Raw genomic sequence first — 25,951 nt, forward strand, 5'->3', positions numbered from 1 at the left:
TATATTTATAAGCTTCTCCATGAATTTGAGGTTTTTAAACGTTAAATGTGTTATAGCTGATATTTTGTTACTTTTTACAAATTGGCTCAATGCTCTTTGTTTCAATAAATATCAAATGTAAAACCAGCACATACGTGTTGAACAGTATTTACTCAGATGTGTTTTGTCATGTTCTGCATGTCTGTACCCCTGAATTACTTTTTATACCCTGAGGTCCTTTATTTAGCATTTTCCTTACAGATAAATGGAGCTTGAGCATAGACTTGAGCACTCTTTCCATATAATTAAGCAAATCTAACTTTTCCTTTGAGTCGTATTGCTTCATTCAGTTTATTCAGTCAGAATTCAATGACAAACAAGTCAAAACCACACTAGCTGAATGCTGTTTTAGGCACATCGCACACAAAGACAAGCGGCCCGTTTGAGAGCTTTGGAAAATGGCCTGAAGACTGAGGCAGCCCTCAATTCCATGACAGTGGATCAGTTATTGGAATGATTAATCACGGCGTGTCAAGACGATAGGAAGAAGGGGATTTTCGGCGTGGGGAATTGGACCGAGCCTGTCTGGAAGATGACTGCGGCTTGTCTGAGACTGCTGGAGCTCGAGAGAAAAGGAGCTAAGATGGGGTAATGAGAAACGAGGGATTAGAGGGGGGAGGGTCGTAATAAGGAGAGAGGCTGTGAGAGGAGAGGCCTGGAGGCCTGAGGGAGAGGAACAGAGCAGTGCTTAGAAGAAAGAGCTGTTGAAGGACTGCCATTACAGTGTAAACGCTCCTGACATTGACTAATATTTACACTGGTAAACTGATACCGACTTAAGGAGCACATCCCATATGTGACCCTGTCAATTTGCCCACGTGTGTGTCTGCGCACGTGCAGGTGCACACACACTTGCGCAAAAGGCGTTACATCATGACAAGTGTTTACATTTCTGATTGGTGTCACGTAGGCCAATAAGCAAAGGCAGCAGAGAGAGATGTAAGGTTAGCATGGGGGGCGGGGGGGGGGCAAAGAGTTAAAAAGGCTCAGAGGAGACCAAGGCCAGCAAGGGTTTTTATAATATTTGAACCTTCTGTCAACAGAACGGTTTATATGGATGTGAAATCTCCCATCAGCACAGGGTTCGGTCTGTACATGAAGGTCAGCAACCGCTCGCAGCTCTGGACGAGGCTCCATGGACGTCTAAGTGCAAAAACGTCTGACTGACTTCTCAGCGAAAGGGAATGAACTCCAGCATAAACACAAATCCAGGTGTGCCACAGACTGATATGAAAAGAGTTGAAATCCACTGTAACATGAAGCAGCTTTATAGTTTCCTTTCTTCATTTCAAATACCATGCAGCACAGAGGATATGACCTGCAGAAACATACGACAAAGTGCTGAGAGAGACGTTCTTCAGCCTTGTGACAGTGTGAGTGAGGAGGAACTGGAACTGGAACTGCACACTCACTTGGAGAAGGTGGTTCATGGTGTTGTGGAGAAGCAAGGAGACACACCAGCTGATCAGGACATGAACCAAACATTGATCTCTAACCGTGACAGGTGGAGCAGGTTCCCATGCTGAAGTGCTCACCAGACCACCAGCACCAGTCCAGCTTCATCACCTGTCATGTCCTTTATTCTGCACTTCACCGACCTCTGACCCCGAGCAGAGGGCGGGTAACAGATACAGCAGGCAAAGTAAACTCAAACCCCTGCAGGTGCGCAGGTGTGATTTACCCGACACACCCTCAGTCAAACTGCCAAGGGTTTTGCCAAAGGAAACATTGAGTCCTGTGATCCTTCGCCACCTGCGCCTCTCTGCCTGCTAGATAATGCGGGCGACTGTGTCAATATTTATACGCCTGTTCTGCACAGAACAACACTGACTTTTTTAGCCTGTGGTCACGGGGGCGATAAGGTGGTGATTTGGGTTTGCACACACAATTAAGTCCTCAACCACAAGGAGCGTTTTATAGGTTCACAACTGCACAAACACCCAAAGGAGAAGGAGGGAAACCTTGGCATCGCTAGCACATTTTCTCTCCGGAGTTTACCCAACGAAGCAAGAGCCTGTCGAAAACCAACTCTCCTCCATCCATCTCACATTGTCTTACTTTACCTCACTTTCCCTTAAAATAAACAGAAACAAATGTTTATACCAGTCAGTTCTCCCTAAAGCAACATTGCTGGTTTCGCTTCTTCAAAATGTCGAAATAGGCAATTAACTTCTCATGCTGTGCAAGAGAAGGACGCTCGGGTACACAAGGTGCTAATTACTGTGATGAAGAGCACAGGCTGGATAAAGAGCCAGCGTCGCTCTGCCCTATAGAGTGGGCTCGCTCCCCATCACATTAACATTCCGAGAGGCTCTTCAGGACGATTACGTGACAAGTTGTGTTTTCCTAAAACAAAGCAGCTGGTTGATGTGAAGCAAAGTCCCTCCACTCCAGCCAAATCTGTGAACCACAACTTTGTAGATTCATAAATATTTTGTTGATTCTGTTCCTGCAGTGGAAAAGGCTGAACTAATGTTCTACTGTAACTGAAATATTGCAAGCCGCAGATATTGATGTAATCATTTACACCACATTTTACCATCTGTGAAACAAAACCTCAGTTTGAACTCTGCCCTCTTCCTCTTTTTTTTTTACCTCGCTATACGCCACGGGTGAATTCTGGGGTATGTGCCGGCCATAGTTTGAACAGACGTACTCCTGCGCACAATCTACAGACCAAATCAGTTCAGCTTGAAGCACAGCAAACTGTCACTAAAGAAAACAATACGAGTAACTACACAGCACGAACTCTACGATCCACGTTGGCCAGCATTGTGCTCTAAAGCCTCAGAAAACAGAATACATGAGCTGTCAGTGCAACAGCTCTGGCAAAGCTCAGCACTCCAAGCCAAAGTGGAGCTTGTTCCATTCTGTGGCTCTTACTGTAAAAGTCTCATAAAGCAACGAGCAGGCCAAAATAAGAGCGCTCCGCAGAGCTGAATTTAGAGCTATTTGGGATTGCGGTTGTGTGTCTTCGAGAGAGAGGGTAGAGCAGCACACCGTGACGTCGCACACAGTCTGGACTAGATCAGAGAGACGGGTCGGTGCCACAGAGTTACCCGCTCTCCCTCATCCCAGTGGTAGCTCTGTCCCAGCATCCCCCCAAAAACCACTCACACCACAAGTTGTTTCAATGGGGCACAACTCTGGCTGAAAATAGAGAGGTTATACATAGAGGTCAGAATATCTCACTGCGCATGACTGAGGCCTTTGTACGGTATGCACAACTCTGTGTGTGTGTGTGTGTGTGTGTGTGTGTGTGTGTGTGTGTGTGTGTGTGTGTGTACATGCATGCGTGTGTGCAGGAGAAAGAGAGAGCTAATATCCAAGCCAGTAATTGCTGTCATATTGAAATTTGAGGGGGAGAAATCAATGAGTTCAATTACAGTTGTCATCGCTCCAACTTTAATCCCAGAATGAAGTTTGTGTTGCACTGCAGCATTATGAATTATCCACATCCCTTATAGTCATCTATGATCATTATTGCATTTTGTACAGTTGCATGGCGGCAGAATAGAGAATATCCCCTGAGATTATTGCAGCTGGAAAGGTAAACAGCGGAGGGTTGTTTGTACGTCTGTGTGTGCACAGCACAGAAATAGTACAGAGCTCTGAAACTCATCCAGCTTTATTACTCACAGATGTGAAAACATATTCACCTTCACAGAATAGTAACAAATTACAATCTGCTATTCTGACTCATGCATCATACAGAATAGCTACTTTAACTAATTATTTTCTTCATCGAAACAATTAATATCTTTGTTGAATTATTAGGAATTGGCAGTAATTCACTGTGGAAAATTCACTGATTCACTAACAGTATTTGATCTACTGTTCTTCTGCACTCATCTGACTCCTCTGCTCTCACACCATGCAGGTTCTCAGGCTGTGGGACTGAAACACAGTCTCAGCCTGGTGCTCCATATAATGTCAAAGTGTCTGTAGTCTATTGCACAATGGGAGATGTTTACATCCTGAGAACATTCTCACTTGTTAGTGGTTTGCCATGAGATCCTCTCTTTTCTTTTCTCGGGTGTTGGCGGTGGTATGTGTGTGTGTGTGTGCGTGTGTGTGTGTGTGCGGTGCGTGCACGTGCGTGTGTGTGTGTGGCTCTGCCCCACGGGGAGCCGAGTGCCAGGTCAGAGCCAGTAGCTGAGTGATTCTGTCAGCCTGCTAAGCCTTTGTGGATTACACAAAAGTGGGCCCCTGGGGACGCTCAGACATCACTGCAGCCCTGTTATGTTAACGTATCATACAGCAGTCACATAGCTTACACTTCCACCTACAAAGTACATTCAGAGTGTCTAAAATGACACTTTACACGTGCTGTACATCTCCTATAATGCTGCCCACTCTCCATCAACTACTGTATGTTTGACTAAGTAGCTGAGTAACAGCACAATAGCTGCAAAGATACTAAACAAACAAAATGCACATACAAAAACTTTGGAGATCCATGGGCACCGTCGGGAGCTACAGCTGCCCTTTGTCTTGAAATGGGGCAAAAACGAGGGCAGCACACAAAACGCAACCAGCTGATCCCACTCATGCTCACCACATTGAGACATGAGATGAGTGACAAACCAAGAAGAAGATGAAGCAACAGAGGAGAGATTAGAACAGAAATTAAGCTTGCGTATCACTGAGGAGTTCAAAATTCAGGGGACCAAGTTCTCTCTTAGATTGATTGGGAAAACATCAAATATCATCGAATAAGTGAAGATTGAAGATTGAATTCTAAGAGAAGATGAGACACCGAGCCATGTTACTGCAGGTGAGCAGAAAACTGACACACACCCACACACTCGTCACACAGGCCGAGCTGAGAACTAGAGAAGGAATCAACACATTTTTACACTTTTACAATCTCGAGGAAAATGTTAACAAGACCAGAGAAAATCATACTTTCCCAAACACGTTGGCCGTCTTCTTCACGATGACTGACACCCGAGCTTGTTAGCGCCCCCGTTAAAAAGCACTTAATGAAATAAGGTGTTTAAAGAGGGGTTTCACACTGAGGTCTTTGTGGTTAAGGAACAAACATTGCGCAGACGGAAAAATGGAATCGCCCGATGTGCAGGTAATGTCCTGCTAGACCCAATAAACCTCACACCCTTTTAAAGTCGAGTGTCCCCGTGTATGGGCCTGTGTCCACCGCTGGAATAGTCCCACTTCCTATTGGCGTGGACGCCTCTCAGCAAGGGGGCACAGGCAGGGCTGGCTTACACGACTCCCAGTCCCATTTGGCAGGTAGGTGAAGCAGCTACAGCAAAGTATTAACTTCCTTATTGCTTTTTCATTCTCCCGTTCTGTCACTCTTTTCCTCAAACCAATGGTTCCCAGTGCCATGTGGATGTGGAGTATGAATTTCTAGGTATTTATCTATTTTGTAGGCCAAGATATGGGCCGTCCAAAAAACTAGAAATTTGATAATGATCGTCTTTACGTTGTTTGAAAAAATAGAGGAAAACGGCAGCGTCTCCAGACCCAAACGGAACAACAGGTGGCACCATGGTGACTCTTTCTTATAGGATGATCTCACACCACTTGGCTCTCCTTATGTGTCACATGTTAACCCTAATATTTAGATTAATCGTGATTTAAGACAGGGGGCCACATTTTGCCTGCAGGGGGAAACGGACACGTACACTTCAGGTCACTGTGCCAGGTCTCTACTGATTGAGTCTCTACTGACCAGGTCTCTGTTGACTGAGTCTCTACTCACTGAGTCTCTACTGACCAGGTCCCTGCTGACCAGGTCTCTACTGACCAGGTCTCTACTGACCAGGTCTCTACTGCTGTGTGTCCAAGTGCAAATTTTGCTGAAAATCTCAGCAGACCTATTACTGAGTTCCCACAGCGATTTGCCTTTTTTTCCTCAGTTTCTGTCATTCTTTCTTTCTCTCTTCTTTTCTATCCTTTTCTTGCCTTTATGTTGCTTTTCTTTTCTTTTGTTCTTTGTCGCCCGAACCCTTACTCCAGCCTTAACCCTCACCTGCATCCACCACTATAGAAGGTGGGAAAAATGTTTGCCCTAAAGCTCTATCAATCAGCTCCAAAAGCCCCAAACATGCTCCTGTTTTCAGCCATTCCCTATTAAAATACAGTACTAATACAGAAACCATTGGAGAAACGTTTTCAGGCACTTCTTAAGCATTTCGCAATTTCAGCAATTGCAATCACAGCTAGTTGTTCTAGTTGTTGTTTCATGACCGAACTCACAGATTTAGCATTTTCGTTACAGGGTGACAATTGAACTTTCAGCAGCACATGGATACTGTTTCTAATCCTCACTTATTGATTCATGGAGCCTCACAGAAACGATAGAAAACAGAAAGGGAAATGATAATAATAGCAATCAAATATACGGGAAGCTGGAGATATGAGACCATGGTGCGGTCCAGTGTTTTGGTAAAACCATTTCCTCTTCTAACAAACATCAAGGTCAGAGAACGGTTAGCACAACTCTGGTTCTGCATGATTAAATCAGAACACCACACTTTTCCCTCCATAACTCACATGATACTGAAAATATCCCAACCACCGTCCATCAGCACATGCACACGGATCACTGTTTGTTATGTTTGAAACGTGGATGTTGTTTTTACTCAGCCAAACTCTGTTTCAATGAGTTTTGGACAAATTTCTTTAAAAATTTGCATTGTGGCTTGCGTGTGTGTGTGTGAGAGAGAGACAGAGTGAGAGTTCTGTTAACCTACCTATGCAGACATGAGTTGGCACGCGTCTCCAAAACAAGACATAATTCAACAGTTCATTGCCTTTGCCTGCTTCGCTCCGATGTAATCCATCTCCACAGTCTGCAGTGTCATACAACGATATATTTCAGTCTTCAACATGATGAAAATCTGACAAATTATAGCACAGCATGTGGAATAATAAAAATGAGAATTTATTGAAATGTTAATTAGGTAGTATACTACAAAGCCTCCAAAATCAAACAATTCAAATCACTTAATCATATTAGAATACAAAATATTTCAAGCTTCAACTTCATAACAAGGAGCATATGCATTGGAAACTTTAATAAAAAACAAAACCGCTACTCTAAACCATATTTTGGAGACGTTTACAATTGGACGGGGGTGTGTGTGTGTGTGTGTGTGTGTGTGTGTGTGTGTGTTCAGTGTATGCAGATGCTGAAAGATGATGGTAGCTCCAGCTAGTTAGCTCGTCAGGCTCACTGACCTGCTCAGTGTGCTGTGTAGCCCCTCCGCTGCCATTTGGTTATCCAGCTCACATCAAAGCTGATGGAAGGCTGGCACGCAGCCCAGCGCCATGACAGACTGGCGGGGAGCCCGGAACTCGAGCCCCTGGCTTGAGGCCTGCAGGCCCAGGGCTGGAGGTTGACAGGGCCCAGCAATGAAGGCTTGATGAATGGGTTCTGGCATTGGGCTGGCGATGCTGTGTGTGTGTGAGTGTGTGTGTAAGAACATGGAGTGGCTTTCAGGGCCCCCTTAAGCTTGATCGGAGTCACAGAAGGAATCCAGGGAAAGGTTTGAGGGCAGAATGAGACGAGCAGCCTTGCTTCTCTTTACACCCAGAAACCTTCTTCCTCAAGGTCTCCCAAAAATGTACACATGTAAGTGAACGCAACACAGCACAAGTCTGGAAGTAAAATTGGCCTGAAACTTCATCCTTTTGAGGTCAGAGAACAAATTGAATTAATGAGAGAATAATAATGAGCATTTGATCCAAGACAGCTCAAACACCAAAGATGAATTAGAATCAATAACCACTTTCCATATCCTGCCCATATGCAAAGATGGATGCTGACATCACGCCAAACAAGATGGAAAAGCAACTGGCAGCTGAGGTTTTAATTCTAAATACATAGCAACACATCCGTTTATCATCCCGAGATGCCACAAAGAGAGAAATTGTCTTCTAGTGCACAATACAGCCAGATAAGCTCGTCCAAAGCTGAGGATCAAATATGCAACGTGGACAAAATATGCGAGGGCCCGCAGTGAAATAAGGGGGAAGATTTGGTGCTGAAATCTTCTCTTTTCTCGTCCTTCACTATCACATAATCCCCTTTATCTCCCCTCCCTCTCCCCAGCGGCTCTCCCAGCTTTCTTGTGGATGATAACACAGACAGATATCATTTCCTGTTTATACAGAACGCAGCCAGGAATGAAAGTGAGAACAGTGCTCTATTCACAAACAATACATTGCCGTTGTCTATCTCCCGTCCAAATCAGGCCTCATTCCCATCACGTCGACAATGGAGCCTCGTAAGTGCCGCTGCATCAGGTGCTAAAATGTTAAAGGTTGCTGTTGGACCAATTCCAGCAGTCACTGTCTAGAAAAACTATGTGCGTTAACGCTTTGATTCCCTGCCAGGCGAGAGATCAGCCTTCAGCTCATCACTCGCGCTGTGGTTCCTAATGGCTGCTGGAACACCACAGTCTGATCCCTGCCTAGGAAAACAACCTAAAACAAACTCAAGCGGCGTGCTACCTTGACTCGCAGCGGCCTGGACCATCAGTCCTGAGGCCCAGCTAATGAGACCCAATTCGATTATAAATGGCATCCCGCTGTGCGACCTCTTTTTATCACAGTTGGATAACTTGTCCACACTGGATGGCAAAGAACCAACACACACATGTGGGAAGATGTTTAAAAGTCACTGAATTCCCATTGTGAGGGAGGGAACCTGAAGCGTACCAGGTGTTACAGTCTGAATGAGTGTTTTTTAGCGTGCTACGCTAATGGCAAAGTTGTCTGTGAGGGCCTAAAGATTTCCACAGCGACGCCCTTTTAGCTCACTCTCCCAATGAAGCACGCCGCCGAAGAGGGCAGGAGCAGACCAGTAAAACCGGTCACCCGTCCCAACGACAGTCCAGTCCAGCCAGAGTCTGCAGACACGCTGGAGTCCTGCACAAATAGTTCACTGTGTCCAGAAGAAGAAAAGTGTGCAGGGAGAGAGTTTCCTCAGGAGTGTAGAGCGTTTTTGGGCCTTCTCCATCTCTATTTCATTTCACTATGGAAGTAAAAAAGAAAACGCTGTTCAGAGCAGCTTGCATATTCACTAAATATAAGGATCCAGGCTAGATTCTCCATATTTGTGTAGATTTGTGCAAGTATGTATGTTGCGGTGCGAGTGAGCAAAAATGGCTTTTATGCATATTTTCCTGCGTGCATGTGTGTTTATCCTTTGCATGTGTGTTTGTGTGAAAGCATGCATTCATGAGTGTGTATGTTGGATCAGGTTGAAGCCCTCTCTGTGCACTGGCCTCTGTAGGGTGCAGGTGTTTTCAGTCAGACCGTGGTTCCTAAGTCCTCACCCTTAGGGTTTTAGGAGACTGACATTCCTTTTAGACCTGTCCCTCTGCAGTGGAGCTCCAGGGAGTGTGTGTGTGTGTGTGTGTGTGTGTGTGCCAGAGCAAAACACCAATCCACAGAGCTCCTTTTCTGGTAATTTACAGCACAATTCCACAGCGCCTCGTTTTTACATTCATGCAAGCCACAAACTCATTTTCCGTGACTATAACTAGCAACTGTCGCCATTGAATGCTTTCTGCAGGCTCTTCAAAAGTCACAATATTTCAACCGCATCGTTTGCTGCTGTGAGCTAGAGCTGCTTTAAGAAGAAGGAAAGAAGGAAAAGAGGGGAGGGAGGGACGCCGCGTTCTTCTCCGCCGCTGTTACATACGGCCGCTCCCCAGGGCACCAGGGGCTTAAAAGTTAGAGATCACAAATCACCACCCAGCGTGGATGCACACGACACTCACACCCCAAACACACACACACACACGCAGACACACACACACCAATGCAAAAGCAGCTACACAGATGTGACCCTATAACTTCAGCAGGTCTTTATGTTGAACCCTAGTAGCAGCAAATCCATGTTTGAAACAAGCAGCCAGGGGACAGGAAACGCACCGTGCAGCATCAGGAACAAGGATGCATGGGAATTCTGTGCATTTAGGAATTTCGACAAACAACAGCTGACACACTTGCTGCATCTTGCGGTAAACAAGCAAAACACACAGCCAGCACAAGCCTTCTTACGTTCAACCATGCAGGCATTTCAACCAACAGCTTCCACGGCATTATCAAAATCCAGATAGAAAAGAGTGTGTGTGTGTGTTTGTGTGTGTGGAGCTGAAGCCCCGCCCCCTCTTGACTCACCTGTGGTTGACATTCACCTGTAACTCACTGTGTTTTCTTTCAAAGCAGGCCTCCATATTTGAAAATGAATGCGTATCTAGCGCGAGATTGCACATTAGCATTTGAACGCTCTGTCCTCTCACCAAAACAAAACGATTATTTTTCATTATTCATTCACATCCCAGTGAGCCTGATGAGATGAGCTGCTGATGGCTCATAATACTCTCCACTTTGTCTTGTGCCTTTCTGTTCCAGTTGTAGTAACACATTCATCTTCGAATATGATGTCGGCGGAATCCAAGCCAGTATGGAGATGAGGAGATATTTTTTATGGTTCTTGGGATATTGAAGATGACAATGAAATTCAGCATTTTTCAGCTGGAAAATCCCCCTTAAAACTAAACTCATAACCACATTTGTCACATTTAACCCACTTTACTATCCCACAAATGTAGTTCAGACATTCATGCATCCAGAGTGCCTGACATTTGTTAGGCAAAGGTAGAAGACATTTGGAAGCACCAAATGATCTGCCTTCATCATTCATAAATATTTTTACATTACTGAGTTGATAGCAAAATATGCACCAGAATAACTAAACTGCCTGGCAAATGTAGTTCAATTTCATATTTATTCTCCCAATAGTAGGTTTCCATTATTTAAGTTTGTATTCTTTTGAGACCATTTCACTAAGGAACCCTCTTCAAACTGTAGTCTTGATATATGATGACAACTGGCTGAAGTATGACTGTATATTTCGATGTGGCAGGTATGGAAGCAGAGGTGACGCAGAAGGGAAGGCACGGACATTTTTTGATAAATGTTTAAATTAATACTTAGATTAATCGTGTGTTTCATACAATGATGATGTAGGACAGTGAGACCACGGTACAATCGTATCCAGCCCCCCTGAGATAGTATCTTATGGCTGCCGGTATGTAGCGCGGACACCTGACCGCAGTCATGTGATCAGCAATTTCAGTGTCTGTGAAGGTTCTCGACCTCGCAGGTCATGAGTCTCAGCTCCATAAGCACACAGGCAACCTAAAAATCTTATGTTTTTCCTCTGTGTTTGGCTTATGGAAAGGATAAGTGACTTTCTAGCACCATCTAATCACAAACGAGCAAGACGCAGCAGCAGTGGTGGTGGTGGTGGGACCGTCAGTGGCCCCCTGGAGTAACTCGATCTCTCCACGGGGGCAATCGCAGCCTCATACAACCTGATATTTTAAAACCCCACATACAGCAGTGCAGATTAAAGTGATCAGCACAGGATTTAAGCAGACTAGCAGCTACAGTATAAGTCAAGTGGTGCACGGAGTGATGGATTCATTCTGACAGGCGAAAGTGAAATAGAGCTGCCACGTAGAGGAGCACCAGAGCATCAGAGAGCAGCAGCCCAGAGGTGTGTGGAGTGCGAGTGTTTCTCTCTGAACTCACAGTAAAGCTTATTTTGTTAAAGGTGAACTGGAAAATTAGTGTTCCAGTGGCCTCCAAAGCAAATGATTTAAATGTGGGGATTTAAGCCGGAGCATAAACCTGTCTGTGGACAAAACATCTCCTGGTGTTCTGGATATGTAGGTCGTGGAGGAATCTAAACCGTATATCTGCTGGTGATAAGAGTTCTCTTTGCACAGGCGTAGATCATGTTAAGAGTTACTGTACACGCACTCTGTTTGCCTCCGCCGGCTCAGACATCCACTCCTGTGTCTTACAAATCACACTTATGTAAATGCCACAGCGCGCTGTGAGCAGAGGAACACGGAGAAGGTCCAGCGTTTCACCCGCGTTTGTTTTATTGACAGAGACCTGAGGTGAAAATTCCATATTTCTTTTATTACATGTCGAATCTCTAAGAATGTGAGCTAAAACGTCCCACATGCAGGCGGCTTTCATTTCTTTTTCATATAAAGTGCTGTTGATTTATAGGCCCGCGATAAATTATGGACCCGGATTCCAAAAAGAGAAGCGGTGAGAAATGGAGGAGGAGGAGAGAGAGAAAAGGACGAGGGAAGTCCTGAAAGTAAATCTAGACCAGGTTTTTACAAGACGGTACGAATGTGTGGATGAAAAATGGGAGAACGCGGCTGTTTGGTGGTTTTCCTGTGTGTCTGTCTCGTGGTCAGGAGGGAGATTAATGAGGGAAGTGGGCAATCATTAAAACGTTTACTAAATAAACTTTGGTACATTTAATCACAGAAACCTTTACTCAACCTTTATCCATTTATTACGCTTCACATTCCAGGCATTTTACAGAAGAACAAGTGCAAGACCTGAGAATTAGATTTGAGTTTCCTCGCTACACCTGCAAGAAATCTCTAGAAACAAAAGTCTTACTTCATATTCCATTGATAAATATGAACAGTTTTTTGCTAGAAAGAGCTGAATAATATCAATGCCTCTCTTGATTTATGATTTCAACCCGTAAAGCCCATAAAAATCATGTGACTTGCCATTGTAAATTAAAGCAACATGTCTGGATTTTCCCACCAGGCATCAGAAACAGAGAAGACTCCACTCTGCTCCACTCGACTCCACTCTGCTCCACTCCAGCATCTCTGGCGAATTGTTTTAATTTGTCTTGACTTTTTTACCAGCTGGATGACAGAGGTGAGTCTGCACAGACCCGTGAAATGTCACAGAGAATCACAACAACCACAGCTTAACACATGTATGGAAAAATAAAAAAGGAAGACGAAGAAGGAAAAGGCGTGACGCTGTGAAGTGTGTGAACCAGAAGATGAAGTTACATCAGAGCCACTGACTGATAACAGGAGACGCTTCACATGTGGATCAGCCAGAAACCAATGGAGTCCATATTCAAGTGGCCTGACAAACTCACAGCTCCATGACCACACACACTGATACACACACACACACATGAACTTCCTTTATAGTGTAACAGATGTTTCTTCACAGATCTTTGCGTGTATAGTCATGAGTCAGAAGCCACAAAAAGTGATAAACAAGATCAGTAAATTTGTTCATTCTTCACATGCAAGAAGAATTATTAAACCGACCTATAACATGGAAATGATTGTCGTCTATTAGTGAGCAAAGCACTCAGCGCTGGTTAGGGGGTCTCCTTAAATAATATCTGACTTCTCCTTTATCTGGACCATCACTGTTTATATACGTGTCTCTCACCAGCGAGTTACTGCTCCTGTGAAGTTCGCCGATCCTGGAAAAGTACTCAGATGAGGTGAACCTCAAAAACTCAAATTTCATCGAAAAAGAAATTCCACAGGAAAATACGTGGCGAGAATGGCCGCACTTCTTCGTGGGCGCCAAGCGAGAGGAAGGACGGCATGAGTACGTGTGTTTAATGAAGCTGACGTTCTTCCTTCTTCAACTAGGATGATCTATTTCATGGCACGTCTGCTCACAGGAGATTTTATCCAGCAACATATCATCAACTAACCAGCCTGACTCTACTCTCATCCACATAAACACAGGAACACACACACACATCCGCCGTGGTTTAGCGTTTGAATGACTCAGTGAATCATTGACCTGACATGGATGACCATTCTTCATTTCCTTCCAAGACCGATTGGAAGCCCTCATTCCGAAAAGCATGGCGTGTTTGACTTTATGACAGCTGTAGATCCCATAGTCCGATAAAATTACCTGGAATTAGCCTCCATGAGTAGAGCGGGAGACTGATGAGGCTGCTGGGAAAAGCTGAAAGTTCACAAATAAAGGTCGGATTTGTGCAAAAATTGAGCCAAAACACCTACAGGTCACTTTTTGTAGAGACAAATATGAGGTGCTATTATCCACTGTGAATGTTCCAAATTTGTCACTGTGGATTTCCAGGAAAAACTCAATAAAAAATGATTACATGCAACGCTGACTGCCAGAATGACCCCAGTTGAAGAAGAAATATGTTGATGGGGTAAAAGTAGTATTTGTCTTTGATTAGATGGTTCGTGATGAACATGTTGCAACGCAGCATTGGTCCATTCTGTCTCCTCCTGCTGTCTCTGCGTTTAGGTTCTCAACGGGAAACATAATGGAGACCAACACACAGCCTCATGCTTGTGTCGCCAAAGCACCCAGCACAGCTATCACAGTGTGAGCCCATCCTTCCTTTGTGATTCTGAGTAGTTGAAGGAATTCCAACAAAGCAGAATCATTTCTCATCGAGCCTAGAATAATAACGACTTCAGCAAGGCCTTTTCCTGCACAGACAGAGTATAAATACAGAGAGGAGATCAAGTCATTGAAACAAGCAGATTTGTCTCCTTTTCCAAAGACAAAACATTATGTAATTGTTACGACCTTACATGTTGTCATTACCTAACGTTGGCTTTGCTCAACCCTTACAAACAGATGTGATATATACTGTTATTTTCCCTTTGCTCCTTTTGATTGTTATAGGATTTTTTTTATTTATTCCAAAACCATGAAACCACCAACCTTATGTGCCAAGTCATCATTAGGTTTATGCCCTCGCAACCGTTTCAGCTTCTTCGAAGTAGCATAGAGATCCAATTGCTTAACAAGGTGGAGATTTAGCGCTCGCAAACCACATGAATTGTTTACACCAGGGAGATTGTTAAAAAGTACATAAACACACAGTGACCCAAATTACCATTCTGACTCAACTTGTTACCCTCACTCCATAAATACATCTTTTATTAGGAATTTCCCCACATCAGCACAAAGGCAAGGCGTTTGGATGGCGAGGCCAGGTTGGGTCGAGTCCAACGGTTTACAAAAGAATTATTTTCTCAGATAAACAGCTCCAAGCCCTTAGAGACGCTGCATTAACAAGGGCCTCCACCCTTCATCTTCTCTCCTCCAACATGGTGCTGCAACGAGCCCACAGACTGAGACGTGTTTACATGTCTGATTATTTATATGCATCTGGAAATTTGGATTCAAATTTATCTACTGCTTTTGAATGATGCATATGTTCTTGTCAACATCTGAAAGCTGGAATGTTGTCTGAATATTTGATCGATGACTTCTTTAGATCGTAGCTCCGGTCCCTGCCGAGGCCAAGCTGCAGGTTAAGGTCCAGCACGGACTTTGTTCTTGTAGGTAATGTGGGGACACGCTCGGCTAAACCAGACTAGCAGATGTAGAGACTTGGACTCGAGCTGGATCAAGGAGACGACCAGATGCAACATCAAGGTCACAATAGTAAATCATCTCTCTCTCTCTGCCTTAGCGGCACAATCATGTTATATGAAAAAGTAAAGAAAAGTACTTTTGACAACGCAAAGAGACCAAGATCAAGAGTGCAAGTAGATCTGCAATCAATATACCTCAGTAAATAAATACTTAGGATCCCTTAGCTCAAATAATACACACACACTCATATTAGGCAGAATGAATCAGAGACATACACACACACACACACACACACGCCTCATGACATTTGTCCAGCATGTACATTACAGCTCTAATTATTTTGGATTACAGCTCAGCCTGTAACTGCAACGGTTAAATGAGAGCTCTAATCAACTGGCTTCCCCATGACTGTGGATCCTGCAAAACAAACAGACGGCGTCACAGCCCAGCATGGCTCGACCGCAAAACACACGTCGGTGCCCAACATTACCCCACTGTGATGTCATGTCCTCTAAACGCTCCAGACAGTCAGGGTGAAAGAGAGCAGGGTGACCGCATGCGAGGGAAGCGTGCGCAAACACACACGCGCGCGCACGAGTGTGTACCGTATGAATACATGCACACATGCTTACATGTACGCCGACACACACGCTCAGATACACAAAAAAGGTTGAAGACGGCTGTGAGAGTGAGAGCGAGCGCGAGGACGCACGGGGCTGCAGTCAATGTCAAGAGTGAGCGTTTGGATAGTCCAACGGTCAAGAGGGTAACGATGGCTGAGGGTGGGGTGAGAGAAGAGTGAGGGAGGGGTGAGGGAGGGGTGAGGGAGAGGTGAGGAGGGGACACGAGGGCATGCAAATGTCACAGTGCAGCGGTGATTTTTTTTGTCAGGGCCTGTGGTTGTAACCTTAGCCTTCCTCTCACTGCTGGGCTCTGCAGAATCAGGGCGTAGAAGCCCCAGAGCACACACACACACACACACACACACACACACACACACACATAAAAACATGCGGCTACATCCCCTGACCAAGGCTCATCAGTCTGGCCAGTCCTGCTCAACACACACATACGCATCTGAACAAGCATTCCCACACTCACATGCACAAATGAACATGAATTAACCCATAACATACCCATACAGAACACACACACACACATACACACATAGAGTAGCATGCCATTAGCAGCAGACATGTAGTCCTGTCCACACTGAGTTCATAGATGGTTAGATGGTGCAGTTCTGCAGCTGTTGTACAAAGATACAAATCAAATATGACAGATGGGGAGTAAACGCACACACACACACACGCAGACTTCCATTAAAATTACATATAACCACGTTGTGCCCGGAGACGCAATGTACAAGAAACACTGCATCAATTATCACATCAGCGTTCAGCTTTCATCAGCACAGCAGGATTTATCACGGGGAGCCAACAGCCCATCGTCTAGAACGCATTGATGGCTCCCCCGTCCAAGACAAACATGCTGATGCTGATGAACTGTGATCCGAGCGAACTCTAAAGTGCTCCCAGTACTTTTTATACCGGTCTCCCCCAATCCAACTCAAAGACCTCGGGACAAGCCGGGGCTGAGAGCCAATGGTGTTGCTCGCTGCGAGCTATAACATTGCTGGACCACCTACCGGGTCGCAATCAGCCCGCCTTTTCCCTCCGTTGCCTCCCTGACCTCCAATCTAGCTTTCCCTCCCCTGCCTCCTTCCCTTCCCTAGCCTCCCTCCCTCTCTCTCTCTCTCTCTCTCTCCCTCTTCACTCCTGACTGTCCATTCTGTCGTGCTGGCCTTACGCTCTAAAAACAGCCCGCGTGCGTTTGAGTGGCAGAGGCGAGGCGAGGCAGGGGGCCGCTGGGTCTCCATTTAGCCACTTCCTGTTTGAGGGAGCCGATCCGTATGCCCCTCCAGGCCATCGCTCGGCTTGCCATGCGTAGGCGAATGTAGCTTTTTTATTTTTCGAAGGCTTGACAGGCTGGCAGAGCTCAGATCCCAACTACAAAGACCCCGCTGAATATTCCAACGTAGAAAAATACGCCCTCAGCCTGTTTGCACAAACACCGAAAGGAATGCAAAATATATTCCTATGATTTGTTCTGGTTTTGTAATCCAATATTTAACTGTTGAAAGCAACCTGCCTGCCCGAATTCACTACAAGTTGCTGAATTATATGCTCCCAAATCACAAATATATGCAAATTAAAGCGATAGAGCAACGTAGTTTTGCTCCACTCTTGAGTCACACGCAGACACACACAGTTGGGTTGGCTGTCAGCTCCTCAAAATCACCGAAGGGTCCGAAAGTACTGAAGGTTTCTCTTCCTGTCTCAGCACGGGGTACAAACTAAATCTGTATGTGTGTGTGTGTGTGTGAGAGAGAGAGAGAGTGTGTGTGTGTGTGTGCGGAGTATGCTGTATGTTTTCAGCTGGCATCTTTCAGCCTTGGCAACTGTGTGTCTCCTGGCACCAGTAGGAACAAATTTGTCTTTGGGGTTTGGTTCAGTTTTCATCTGTGTGTGTGTGTGTGTGGGGGGGGGGGGGGGGGGCAGCAGAGAGGTCTGGTCATTATCACCACTGCAGCCAGCGAGCATGCGGCCAGAGAAGCTGGGGGAAAGGGGGTAAAGGAGGGTAGAGGAGTGAAGGAAGAGGTAAATAAGGACAGAGAGAGAGGACGAGACGCTTAGAAATGTCCTGACAGTGGATGAAGGGATAAGGGACCAAGCATAAACTTGTACACTTGAGTAGCACCGATGGAGAACTCCTTCCTGCAAACACAAGAGTACACACAAAGAGGATTGGACAGTTGGGATTCTGCTCGCCGCCCTGTGGAATGCCCAGGGATTCTTGAGTGTGTTTTCCCAGCTTGTCTTAGCTGTGGCGTGTTGTGGTCACCGGGCCTGTGTGTGGTCCTGGTTTGGTTCAGCTGCTCAGAATCATTTCCATTTAAACATATCTGTGGTCCTTAAAGCAAACCGCTGACCTTACCCACTCCACTGGAGGTAACACCAAAAAGGTTTGCCCTCTGCGTGACCGCTTGTGTCTTGTGTGTTCGTCGACATGTGTGTTAATGCGTGGCACGTAAACACAGGTTTGAATGCGCCCCTGTGTGTGTGTGTGTGATTCTCTATCATTTGTCTTCAGGCATATTATGGGGCAAAGCCGGGAGGAGATTTCTCATGTAGTCAAGATAATGACGAGCAAACAGGGGCAGAGTGGTGCGAGTGGTGATGGATGTGTGTGTTTTGAGCTGCGGGGGCCCTATGGGGCATTGTGTCCCGGTGATCAGTGACTCCTCTGTCAGGGGCGCCGTCTCACCACTAACAGCAGCATACATCAGATCAGTGGGAAAGAATGCAAAGGCTTCCAATGTCTCTGAGTGTGTCTGGTTCTTTGAAAAGGGTTTCTCATGCCATGTCCATGTGAACATTTGAGTGCTGAGCTAAACCTGTAAAGACACACATTTTATTTGTCTATAAAACACAACATGTGCATTTAAAAACATTTATTTTTGGATGCATCTGTCTATTTCTCCATGCTATTTCAGATTAGTGGGACCTAATTAGTATAAAACAAAAAGAAGTCAAGACATGTGAACTACATATGAACAAAAAGAGTAGACTAACACATGTCTTCCTGTCTGCTATGTTTTCTAGCTACACAAAGTGTTATGGCATTGATACCACTAGTGGGCAGCAAAAAATGTCCAAACATGAGGACAACAGGTTTAAGTTAAGCACAATGATGTTTAAGGTGTAGGGAAGGAAAAATGTAATGTCCACATATGAGGACGTAGGGTCTCAGGAGGTTAGAGTATTGATAGTGCGATGTAATTACAAAAGATAGTAGTGAGTCTGTTGCATTACTATAGTAGATATAGAAAGTATGGTGTCCGTATGTGGATATAAAACTGTGACACGTAATCGCACAAAGACACCCAGATGAATACCACTGAAAGCCATGCAAGGTGTGTGTAGTAGAGGAACATTTGGACTGTCTGCGTGTGTCCTGGCAAACAGGAAGGAATCACAGACCGCATCCTACTAGAGTCGACCCGAAACACCTTCAGTCCCATTACAGAGTGATAAATGAGCCCCCCCGGCCAGGCAGGAAGTCTTTGGACTGTAGAAAAGAAAAGGAAGAGCCGGAGAAACTGGGAATGATTAGAGTCGCCAAGTTCTGGTGAGGGGACAGAAGAGGATGTTGAGTTTTACCTTTTCAACAGAGATGAGAGTGGCTGTTAGGAAGGAGGAGGAGCTGGATCAGGTCCGTGTTGTTGACCACAGGGAGCTTAATGTTGAAACGGAGACCACAGCAGAGAAACGAGCAGGGAGCGAGAGGATCATGGAGACCTCCTTTTCTGTTTGGTTCTCGTCTACACACACAAGCACACACACACACAAACCACACAGGCCAGACATGACATTGGTATCTTATTTTATTCCTTGTATGTACGCATGTGTGTATATTTGTCCAAAAGTTTTGAAGGATTGTTTGTATGTTCTCTAAATAAATACAGACGCACATTTAGTTTTGGCCTCGATTTAAGCGTTATGGAGTTCATTGTCTCTGGAGTGACAGAAGAAGGAAACACACATGCAAGCGCACACACACACACACACGCACCATTACAAACCATGACAAAGAAACATTCCTGCAACAGCTTTGTTTGTGTGGAAGCAGAAAACAAAACTGCTGGCACAAGAACTGAGGCTTCAAATTGTTCTATTCTTGGTCGACTTTGTCTTTTAACAAAATGGCTCCAAGGAAATCACCAATTTTTGAACATGATTTTATTTCAAAAGTACACAAACAGGACCAATACTGTATCTGTCAATAAGGCAAAGCTCAAATATTAACAACCACTCATGTCAGAGGACTTGAAGTCTCACAGTCACAGTTTAAGGGTACCACTGTTCAAGTCATAAATACAACTCTTTTTTTTCTTCTTCATATACACGTATATACTAGAACATCTCCTTTTTTCTCATCGTGAAAACTTAACAACAGAAAAACAGAATCAGACAAACAAATCATTACAACCCCGGCCACAGAATCATCTTCATCGTCAGTTAATATTTTATTCTTCAACAGTTATAATAGTCCGCAGTGGCCCAGGGGGAAGATGCACCTGTATCTTCTCCACATGGTCGTTGCCCCTGGTTACGTGGCTCGAATGCCCATTTCCAAGCCCAACTAGAGACCCTAGTGCTTAGCTGCTACCTGACAGGGCTGAATCGGTGTGTGAGCATCATCAGTGGGTATTATTCTGCCACTGAAAGATCCTAAATACATTTTGATTTCTTACATTCTTTTGCAGCTTATGTTTCATCCTTGTGTGATATTGCTAAAGCACCATATTGCTAACTACTCAGCAGCTTTGATAGCAATCCAGCATCGTTCCGTTCTTATAAGTGCCTGACAGGGACGTGGCGGTGCGAGACGCCGTGAGTCTAGGGGCTTCTTAGGTGTCGACTTGGAATTGGGCACATTTGTAGAATCAGTTAGAGGATTTATTCTGTGTTTGTTTCCGTGACGCCGTCATTTTCATGCCGAGCCGAGCCGGTCCGAGTCGCGCTCCGGACGGAGAGGCGTGGCCAACTCTGCTGGTCACCTAGGGAACAGCGCCGGGAGGAGGAGGCAGAGCAGCGTTGCCGCGAGAGACGGGGCGAGGCCCGACGCTCCTCCACACTCCATGGAGTTCTCCTACAAAGACACGAGGCACAGAGACGAGGACACGGTACAGAGACGGAATGTTTCACAACTGGAAGCAGAAATGAATTAGCAGGGCATAGGTGTTTTTCAAAAGTGTGCTTGTGTGCGTGTGCGTGTGTGTGCGTGCAAATACCTCCGGGTGGAAAGGGTGACAGGTATCCGGGCGTCTCCTGTCCTTTTGCATCTTCAGTCTCTCACACTTGAGTGATTCATTATGTGCAGCTGAAGTCAAGGCCAATAAGTCAGACACTGTTTCCCTCCTGCAGGCTCTTTGACTTCTTGTTTACAATGCAAAGGAATTTGTGTGTTTCAGTGTCCCGTGAAAATATGTTCTTTTAAAATTCAGCTGCAGTTATGCTACAGTAGCCACTTTGGGGGAAACCAAACAGTGGTAGACATGTAAACACTGGAACAGCACAGCATAAAACCTGCATTGTAGTTGAGTCCAGCCTGGTTAAGTGGCGACTTGAGTTCCTTCAGTCTGAGGCGAGCCTGGAGTTGATCAGTATCCTATCACAGTGCGGCCTATTGTGTAACACAGATCAAACACAAAGACAGATACAAACTTGCACACACGCAGCCTTCGCATTGTGAAACCGTCCATCTGGTGGAGCCCCGACCGCCTCGAAAGAATAAACCCTCTGCTTGGGATTTCTCTGGACTCTTTCATCCGTGCGAGGAGACGGAGGGCAAACAATCGCTCCCTGTAAATGAAATGCTCTACGCTGTTTCCATCATAACTCTCTCGATGGATACAAAACAATAATTCCCAGGCTACAGGGAGGCAGACACTGGAACTCATTAGCTTGGAGAGAATAGACCTCTCCATTAGAATACACACCAGGATAAACCCTCAACCAGGAACAAATTGTCGTGAGAAGGCTGCAGTGAGTCAATTCATTCTAAGAAGCCATTCACTCATTGATTCATTGTTCTTTGAAATACAAGGCGGCTTATAAACAGATTTGCTGAGTAGACTATGAGACTATTGAGATGATAATAATAATATTTAATCAAGCTTATTCTGTATCTGTCTTTCATGGCTCAGTTAAGGATATACATGATCTCCACGGGGTCCATGGTGATCGGCTCGTACATGCTGCAGTCGCACTTGTTGTCCACCACCACCATGAAGAGGTTACTGCTGGGGATCTGCTGGATCACGAAGGATCTGCCAATCACAGCAGAAAAAAGAAGAAGAACAGATCAGAGGGGAGGAAGGGACAGGAAGAGGTTTGCGGGCTGGTCTGGCGAGTCGACAAGGCGCATGGGGATGATGTCAATTTCCATATGTGTCGGCGGGTTTGTGTTACAAATGTTCACATTCTCCCCTGACAGAGGGGAAACGCACCGACTCTGCTGGACCAGTGTCAAGAAGATGAGTCGTTCCGCCGCCAGCTGTCAATAAACTGACACACACACACGCATACACATACACACACACAGATATCTGTATACACACATACTTCTTTGCTCAATCCATCTCCTCTTTCTCAACTCTTTCTTCCACTCTCTCACTGCTGCCTTTGTTTCATCCCGTCCAAGGTGAGCACCGATGAAGTGTTTGGGAACATAAAACACTCCAAAGGGAGACAAATGGGAACCACACTTGTGCTCCTCAGCTTCCCGTGGCGGAGCTCTGCCGGCCAGGCCGAGCCGCAGCCTCCTGGTCAGTGATTTACGAGCGAGCATAAGTTTTATGAAGAAGAGGGGCCGTAAAGATGATCTCTTCTTTCTCTCACCCTCTCTTTCTTTATCTCTCACTCCTCTCACTCCATCTGCCATTACAGCTGGCCGATTTATCAGGTTCACCACCAGGCGTTTATCAGACACGGATGTGAACGTGCACGACAATCTGCCACACTCACACACACACACACATATTCTGCTCTCCTGCAGATCAGGACAGGAACTAAGACGGAGAGGGAGAGACCTGACAGATAACATCAGACCTTCTATCTGCAGGAATATCTCTATCCATACTAATTCAATACCATGTCCAATTTAATCTGACCACAAACAGTCTCCAATCCCTGGGTAGAACCAATCCACCGCACTCTAATACACTTATCCCACCGTGACCAACCAAACCTCACCAAACCAGCCCAGCAAATAGGCTGAGCCAGTTCCAATCAGGGTGAATTAGGATCTGCCCCTGTTTAATAATCCACGCTCGGCCTCGCACAGCGCCGCCCGGCCCGGCCCGGCTCAGCCCGGCTCCCCACGCTGATAGAAAGCAGAGCAAGTGTTCCTGGAGAAAAGACTTAAACACGTCCTGACAGCCCAGCTGCTGGCCTTGAACATACCCAGTGCTGGGAAGAGGGAGCGCTATACCACATATAAACACAACGCACACACACACACACAACCACCCACATATAAGAGCATGCACACGACTGGACACACAATGGACGGACAGAGAGAGAATCTTTGTCAAACATATAAAGGGAAAGAAATGAGTGAGGCCTGACAAACAAGCAAACACACACACACCAATTTCCGATATATTGATTCCAATGGGGGGAGAATTGAATTATAACATGAGGATAAAGCTTCACAAGGCGTTCTGAAGCTCCGGGCCTTTAGGTTTTGATGCGTAACAGTAGCTCTGTTTTCATACCTTTCATGGTATAATAAACTCTATGCTCCATTTTGGCTTCTCATGGTGTTTTTCTGCGTCCTCCTGAGACCGTCCACATTTTTTCCAGTGATATAATGGTTGCATAATGAAACCGTAACCATAACTGCACCTCCTGCACCGTGTTCAGAAATATCTGTCATCGCGGCGAGGAAACGTGTCCAGTAATTATGTCATTTGACAATCGCTAATTCAACGCCGTGGAAGTTGCTGCAGTAAAGCCTCAACAAACAGACCAGGGAGCCAATGCTGTCATTTTATTTCCATTTCTCTTATTTCTCGTAGGAAAAAACGCACGCCGCCATGCCAGCGCTCAGCCTTTAAGCCCTTTTACACATTTTACATGATTCCTATATACACAATATATTAAGAGAGATCCAGACACTAATTTATTATTATTATTTAATTTCAAAATGCTCAGTAAATATATCTGAAACTTTATGAGAAAGTTACCGAAATAAGGAGAATTTAATCTAACTTATAATATTAACTTCACTGTATTTGATGGATCTCAATGAAATAAGCAGCAGTTTTAAATCAATTTGAAATTCTGGTTCATTCCGCCAATTCCGATCACTAATGTGTGTGTGCGTGTGTGTGTTGTACTTTGTATTTTGTACAATGTGGGTTAAAACATCATATTGGAGCACTTAAGCTACACTACTGTCTCTGTTATTCTATGGACAAACACAAGCTGAAACAAACACTAAAGTGAGGGAGGTTTTGCAGATGAGGGCTTTAGGTATTTCACTATAGCATGGAGCACACACACATGCACACACACACATACACATGCCCCCAATGAAAATACAAAAGAAAAGCCTCAGTCAGCCTGTAACATGAAACAGATGTTTATCGCCGATATACTCTATTACGAATATGACCTATAAAATTCCATATAAATGAAATAAAATCCCTGTTTCACTTTGTTAAATTCATTGCGCCTTTAAAGATTTATTTGAAACTGACGTGTGGCTCAGCGTGGTGAGCTCGCCGCCCCGTCCCTGCTCGCTCCTGTCCCGGTGTCATCATCGGAAACCAGGCCGCTCGTCTCTGGTGCACAGATTTATCATGCATGCGGATGCCAGTGTATGAGAACGTGGTGGCTGTGTGTGTTGTGTTGTGTGTGTGTGTTTGAGTACAGTATGTGTGTTTGGGTCTGACTGCATCCCCTAACCGCATTTTACTCCTGGCACCCAGGGCAGTGGTTACCCTGCTGACCTTGTGGGGCCATACCAGCAGACACATGGGAAACGCACACACACACACACACACACACGCACACACGCACACACACACACACCAAACACACACAGACAGACACTCGCACACTCACACATACACGCACACACACCAACTCAGGTTCCCTGGCAGTTCCACAGCTGGGAGCAATGAAGGGCCCATTGGAGGGATCCAAAGAACACCCCACAATTGCCTGACAGAAAAGCCCAAATTGTTAATGGGGACCACACTCATTTTCCCATTTTTAAAGGAAGCCTTTTTTCCACCTCTCTCCCTCATCTCTAAATGCCTCGTATTTCAAACTGCCGGGGGAGAGAGAGAGTGAGTGAGTGAGTGAGTGTGAGCGTCTGTGTGTGTGCACATGTTTTTCTCTGTCTCTTAAACAGATTGTCCGCTTTTCAGTTAACTTTATTAAAATGTGTTTGTAATTATCAGGTATTAAACAGATGAATTCACACATTACATTTCTATGGTTGGTCTGTTTTATGGAGCGCAACAGATATTCAAGACTAGCGGTGTAGCTGCTGTTTTTGTGTCGCATACATGTGTGTGTTCCTGTGAATGTGTGTGTGTGTGTGTGTGTGTATACTTGATGCAGCCAGCGCAATCGACGTTCCCGGTGTTCTCCTTGATGGTTCTCTCTGAGACGAAGGCCGGGTACTCTGTGTCACACGGTACCTGCATGGAGCGACCCATTCGCTGGGCTGGAAGAAAAGGAGGAAAGGAAGGAAGGAAGGGATGAAAGAAGAAGGGAAAGAAGGAAGGAAAGAAAGAAAGAGACAGAGGGGGAATAGAGAGGTGGTGAGTCGGTGAGAAAGGAATGGAAACGTCCATTTTAAAGTCAAAATATATACTTAAAATAGTTCAAAGTTGGTCAAATAAATTGTGTGTAAACAGTAAAATACACCACATCCTTGCAAATATACACGATTGAAAGAAAGCAGCATTTCTAAGCCAAAGCTGCCTGTGATCCTGGCGGAGGCCGTTCTGCTGCAAATCTAGGCCAAACTGCTCACACTGGATAGCTTGAACTCTACCGCCACCCAGAGGCCCGAAACAACACTGCAAGCACCGGATACCGAGGGC

At 45.3% G+C, this 25,951-nt stretch overlaps 1 protein-coding gene across 1 annotated transcript in view; it reads right to left on the bottom strand.

The window, feature by feature from the left end:
- Nucleotides 1-20,082: 20,082 nt before the first annotated feature.
- cacna2d3a (calcium channel, voltage-dependent, alpha 2/delta subunit 3a) overlaps nucleotides 20,083-25,951 on the bottom strand; it is a 74,874-nt gene continuing 69,005 nt past the window's right edge. Inside the window, exons 33-36 of the mRNA XM_076167031.1 lie at nucleotides 25,455-25,569; nucleotides 22,041-22,156; nucleotides 21,119-21,198; nucleotides 20,083-20,976 (exon numbers count right to left, since the gene is read on the bottom strand). Of these exons, the coding sequence (XP_076023146.1) occupies nucleotides 20,881-20,976; nucleotides 21,119-21,198; nucleotides 22,041-22,156; nucleotides 25,455-25,569 (407 nt within the window). The 3' untranslated portion in view covers nucleotides 20,083-20,880. The remainder of the gene's footprint in view (nucleotides 20,977-21,118; nucleotides 21,199-22,040; nucleotides 22,157-25,454; nucleotides 25,570-25,951) is intronic.

This window comes from Genypterus blacodes, unplaced genomic scaffold (assembly GCF_046128005.1).
Source record: "Genypterus blacodes isolate CSIRO-AG114 ecotype Tasmania unplaced genomic scaffold, CSIRO-AGI_Gbla_v1 ptg000156l_1, whole genome shotgun sequence".
In the NCBI taxonomy this organism is placed as follows: Eukaryota; Metazoa; Chordata; class Actinopteri; order Ophidiiformes; family Ophidiidae; genus Genypterus; species Genypterus blacodes.